Source organism: Aplysia californica, unplaced genomic scaffold (genome assembly GCF_000002075.1).
Source record: "Aplysia californica isolate F4 #8 unplaced genomic scaffold, AplCal3.0 scaffold02614, whole genome shotgun sequence".
In the NCBI taxonomy this organism is placed as follows: domain Eukaryota; kingdom Metazoa; phylum Mollusca; class Gastropoda; order Aplysiida; family Aplysiidae; genus Aplysia; species Aplysia californica.
Genome location: NW_004799884.1, coordinates 1 through 5,878, shown reverse-complemented (window position 1 = coordinate 5,878; position 5,878 = coordinate 1). Strand labels below are relative to the sequence as shown.

The window sequence follows — 5,878 nt, the reverse complement described above, 5'->3', positions numbered from 1 at the left end:
ATCTACTTCTAACCAATGTTTTTTATTAAAATTTACACAAAAATTTTTATCATGTATTTTTGAATGGACTCAAAAGGTGTTGAGGCAAAAAACAAAAATTAGATTAAAATTGCCATATATTTGTGAAAAAATGGCAATATAATCTTTGATTTCATTATTTTGATAAATGACTGATTTCAGTCACAATGCCTCGCACTTTTTGTTCAAGTACAATAATTTTAAGTCCATGCTAAGTTGCAATCTGTCTCAGTTGATGGTTTTCGTTTTGCAGCTGGTCAAAAATGTCACAGGGAAAGACTCATCCTATCAAAACGACTGAAAGTGGAAACTTTGGAAGACGCTGGGACGTTGTTGTCTGCACAGGAAGAATATGAAATGGTATGGCATGGTGCTCAGTGCTGTTGATGTTTTTATTTCTACATTTGTTGTTGTTATTTGTTGTTGTTATTTGTTGTCTTTGAAAAATTATAATTTGAAAATTTAAAATGTTCAGGTGAATGGGTTTTACTTTTCCCCATGTTTCTTCCTTGACTGAAAATGTAAAATGTGTGCATTTTGAAGTTTTTGTGTATGAAGCTTCGAAGTGTCTGTGAGTCTTTAAGAGAGAGATAAGGGTTGGGGAGGGGGGACTTGAGAGGTTGTGAACATGTAAGTTTCAGCTAACAGTTTATAATTCATTACAGTTATGATAAAATAGTAATTAATTGACAATGTGGCTTATGTAACAGATGTACATTTTTTAAGAGGCATCGGTCACAAACGCAATTTTGATCAAATTAGTGCTAACTAATACTACTCATGCTAACAGCAAGAGGACATTAAGTTTTTTCTGTCTGAGCTGTTAGAACAAGATGAATATATCATGTACTCCCACGGAAGTTTCAACCCATCTCAAAAAATTAATCAACCTTGGCTCAAAATAGGCTGTAAATTGTCATGTGGAACATGGAGACACACATGTTCGACACCATCTCGTCCTCTGACTTTGTGTAATCAGGGCAGACTATGACAGCTCACGAGACATGAGGGGGTTGTAGATCCACTTTGATAGAATTTTGACTAAAAAAGGTATGAAATACAAAAAAATGTTTCAACTTTGAAATAAAGATGTGAATTGGCTCACATATTCATGACTGTGTGTATAACTTGTTCATGTTTATTAAGGCCAGTGTGTGATTGACTTCTCTATAAATGTGGATTTTTGTGAGCAACATATCGAATGGGACCTTGTCTGTGTGCATCTGTGTGCATGTGTCGTAGACTTCCTGCACATGGTCGTGAGGTAGGCCATGGTTTTGTCGGAATGATGAAAAGTAATAGACGTACCCACCATCTTTTTCAGACCGAAAGTGCCACAAAGTTACTCAAGTCTGGCAGGAAGGCGGATGCCCTGACCACACTCCACAGAGCGCTAGCCAGGGACGAGAGCAATGCCAAGACGTTCATAAAGTAAACCTTTCCCTCTCGCTTTTTTAGACTCGTACACATGTGTTTATTTCTGTCCCCGTCGTTTTATGTAAGAAAAATTTTGAAATTATTCGAACTGAGCCCAAAAATGTGAAATTGTGCGATTCTGTTAATTTTAACAAAGGAAAATAATCAGAAATTATGCAAGAAATGATCAAATTTTGCTAAATTGTGCGGGGTGCATAAAACCACGGGGACTTATTAGTTCGTTCAGCTTCCCTTTTGTGTCCACAATATCAGATATTTTTGCAATTTTAAAATGAAAATGTTTTTTTCTAGTGGATGCTCTGGAACGGTCTGCTTCTTCTTTTCTGTCAAATATCTATCGTCTTTATCTCTCCTCCTCTGGATAGATAACAACATTATCTCTCCTCCTTTTTTGTGTTTATTACTCTCTTGTAACACATCTATTCTTCAGCACGTAATATATATGACTTGATTGTGTTGCACGTGTCATAAAAGACTTACTAAAACAAAAAGGTTGTATCTGATCTGTCTTCTCTACCTGTCTATCTATCTGTCTTATCTGTCTCTACATGTAATATCTATTTGTAAGTCAATCTTATCTGTTATTTATATCTGTTTGTCCTACTATAACTGTTTATTTTCTCTCTGTCCTTCCTGTATGTGTGGGTGGTTGGCGGGTGCTCTGGTGTGGTTTGCTCCTTCTTTCCTATCGAACATCTATCGTCCTGATCTCTCCTTTTTTGTGTTTGTTACTCTCTTGTAACACCCAATCTTCGGCACTTATGTGACCTTATTGTGTTGCTAGTGCCGTAAAACTCTTTCTAAAAACTAAGACATCCTGTATGTCTTTCTGTTTGTCTGTTCATTTGTCTACAAATTGCCTGAAGTGGGTGGTTGGGGAGTGTTCTAGTGTGGTTTGCTCCTTCTTTCTTATCGAACGAACGTCTGTTGTCCTGATATCCCCTCCTTTTTTGTGTTTGTTACTCTCTTGTATCATATTTAATCTTCAGCTCTTGTATGACCTTATTGTGTTGCAAGTGCTGTAAAAACCCTTATTGAAATGAAAACAATTGCCTGAAACATCCTCATTTATCTACCTTCATTGTGCTATCAGACTGGACGAGCTAACTACGTTGATTGGTTGATTCTGTCCAATATGACCCTATTGTGTTGCAAGTGCCGTAAAAATCTTACTAAACTAAAATAATTGCCTGACACATCCTCGTTTATCTCTACATTATTTGTGCTTTCAGACTGGACGGGCTACCTGCGTTGATCGGCTGTTTCTTCGCCCCTGACTCGGAGATCCTCCACGCTGCGGCCTGGTGTGCCATCAATCTCACGGCTGGCGTGTCGCTGTCACTGAAACGTGTCAAGTTGTTGTCGCCGATCCTCTTTCAGTTCTTGCATGGATCAGACGTAGCGATGCAGGTAGAACACACCATTGTTTTTGTAGTTGTCTTTTCTCTTGTGCATAAAAAAGTAAATCCAAGAATGTTCCTTTTAAAGAAATTAAGAAGTTTCCGTGTTGATTATAAGATAAGTCCCTTTTGTACCATTCTATGATTGAAAGCGTGCTATTATTTTGTATTTGCTGCTGGGGTGGGAATTGTAAGGCGAAAGATAAAGAAAAATTGGACAGTACCATTAAGAAAGCCAGCAAGGTCTCTGGATATGATTTTACTTGAATTGATGAAATGTATAACACCACAAGTATAAAAAAGATAAAAAGCTTTATGAATGACCCATCACACCCCTTTTTCACGCAAATTGTAAGATCACGCAGGGGCAGATATGTACCTCCAAAAACAAAGAAAGAAAGGTATAAAAGACAATTTTTACCATCTAGCATAAAGCTGGCATTCCATATGCCCGAAAAACCGATGCGAACTTCGGGTGCGGATTTCGTACACGAAATACACGTGCGATGAAAAAAGAACCCTCCTTTCATATACCCGAAATTCGTATCCGTCATCTGACTGAAATCACGGCACCAGTTCAGTCAGAGCAAGCACTCTATGTTGAAAACAAGAGAATTTTGCTGTTAGAACTTTGTCCAGACTTGATGATGGCCTTTCCTTCATAAGCTTTGCTTTCTTGGGTCGTTTTCTTTTCGAAGCTTCGGTCCTATCACCGACAGCGCTGGCTGATGTGGCTGCGGCACAGACAGCAATCTTAAGTTATAATTAATGTATCTTAGAAGTTGTATTCAAGTGCATTTAAGGGGGGGGTAAGTGAAATGCTATTTTTTTGTTATTACATGATTTAAACGATAAATGATAGCATAGATATATCTAGATCTAGATTACATAGACTCCCGAAAGTTTCCCACAAGCTTAAAAAATAGTGGTTGCCAAGGAAATGGCAGCCACCTTGAACATAAACACCTCTTTTCAGTCTTAGTTTTAATACTTCTCTCTCGAACCAAGGAAATCAACATTTCGACGTTTTCCCCACTTACCTAGTGCTTCCATGCTGCTTCGTTCCTTTGAAGTAGATTTGGCGGGAAATAAGCCCCGCCCACTTCACGAAGAATTCGGGTGCCGAAGAAAAAAGTTTCGCTCCCTCGTGCGAAACAAAATCTTCACATGCGAATTTTGGATTCGGCCCTGCGAAATTCCGGTATATGGGTTTACACAATGACAAAAAGGTTGGCGCGAAAAAAATAGTTCACACGCGAAATTCGCATCAGTTTTTCGGGCATATGGAATGTCAGCTTAAGTCTATTGTCAGAATAAGCATAATGTGTATTACTATTACTCTTTAGAGTATGTATCTATGAGTATATAACTCCTGAGGTCTGGTAATCAAATTCCTGCATTAAGTTGAATGATGCATCTGATGTGATACGTACATTTTGTCAGCTTTACTTCTCTTTTCACATTGAATTTTAATGAGGGTAATGTGTAATTTAATTCTTTTATATATACCTGCATGTGTTTTTACGGTCTTGTGCAGCCAAGAATAATTTCCCTCTGGGATGATAAAGTATTATCTTATCTTATCTTATCTAAGTTGAAAGATGAATAGAAATAAAAGCCCCGAATGTTTACACAAACTTAAATGTGAGTCAGCTAAAAAAAAACCCCAAAGGCTAGTGAAGGAGGGGTGCCACATTTCGCCATTGTGGTTTCTTCATCATCGCCATCATTATCATCATCGTTATGATATCATTATCCTAATACATTATTAAAAGCTAGATTTTAGAATTGAACCTAATGTTTGAAATGTCGTTGTGCACATTTTCATATTTAAGAATCATCAAGCACCAACTCCATACACAGTCACACACTCATGCACAGACTCAAACCTACACATACATTCACACACACACACACACGCACATACACATACACAGAGACAGACACACGCACACATACATACACACGCAGACACACACACACACACACACATACACACACACACACACCCTCACACTCACACATTCCACAATGACATTCATATTCACTTGTGGGCTTTCTCCCCTTTGAATTAAACATTATGAAATAGAATATTAGATGAGCCTCTTTTGTACTTTACAAGTTCTTCTGGGTTCTAAAATGTTTGTTGACATATTGCTCTAATGACAATGTTGTTCACCAATATCTGTTCCCATCACAATATTGACAGTGTTACTCGCAATCCACCAATCTCATCAAAGTATGGATAGTGTTTATGTGTTCTAGGTGGGTGGTTGGTCTGTGCTCTGGTGTGGTTTGCTCCTTCTTTCCCATCAAACATCTATTGTCCTCATCTCACCTCTTTTTTTTGGTGTATGTTTCTCGCTTGTAATACCTCTAATCTTCGGCTCTTATTTGAACATATCATTTTGTAAGTGTTGTAGAACTCTCACTTAAACTAAAACAGATGTGTGCTAGTCATCGGTTTGTTTCTCTCCATCAGGAATTGTGTGCTTGGGCCCTTGGGAACATAGCAGGAGACTCGGCGTCCCACAAGGACCTTCTTGTTCAGCAAGGCTGCGTGCCCGCACTGACAGAATTAGTTTCAAAGGTATGTTACCCGTAGGTAGTCAGTTTTGATTTGTTTGTTATCGACACGTTCATTGTTAACATGTGGAATGGTAATTGATACATAGTCAGATTTTATTTAATGATAATAAATGACTTTTATATAGCGCTCAACCCCGATTAAAGTACACAGGCTCTGAGCGCTTCACAATACAGTACAACGTACAACAGTAACATAAAATGTTGCGTTCTGACTAAAAGAAAATCACTCCAAATATTCATCTTATTAATTTAAAAACAGAAACTACTTCAGCTAACATTTGAATGAATCAAAAGATTTAATCTCTCTTAAAGTACTTGGTGAAGCATTCCAGATCCTCAGTTAGTTAAGTTTTTATTCAGTGTTTAAGCCAATGGCCAACATCACACAAAACGTACATTTTACAGAAGAAACTTCCATGTCAACAGCGGCAAAC

The 5,878-nt window shown here is 37.8% G+C and overlaps 1 protein-coding gene across 1 annotated transcript; it reads left to right on the top strand.

The window, feature by feature from the left end:
- Positions 1-256: 256 nt before the first annotated feature.
- Positions 257-5,445, top strand: LOC101845218 (importin subunit alpha-9; the record flags this gene model as incomplete). The annotated part of the gene is made up of 4 exons (XM_013091169.2): positions 257-378; positions 1,343-1,449; positions 2,688-2,865; positions 5,338-5,445. Coding segments are annotated over exons 1-4 (396 nt in total), but the record flags the coding sequence as incomplete, so codon positions are not given.
- Positions 5,446-5,878: the final 433 nt, after the last annotated feature.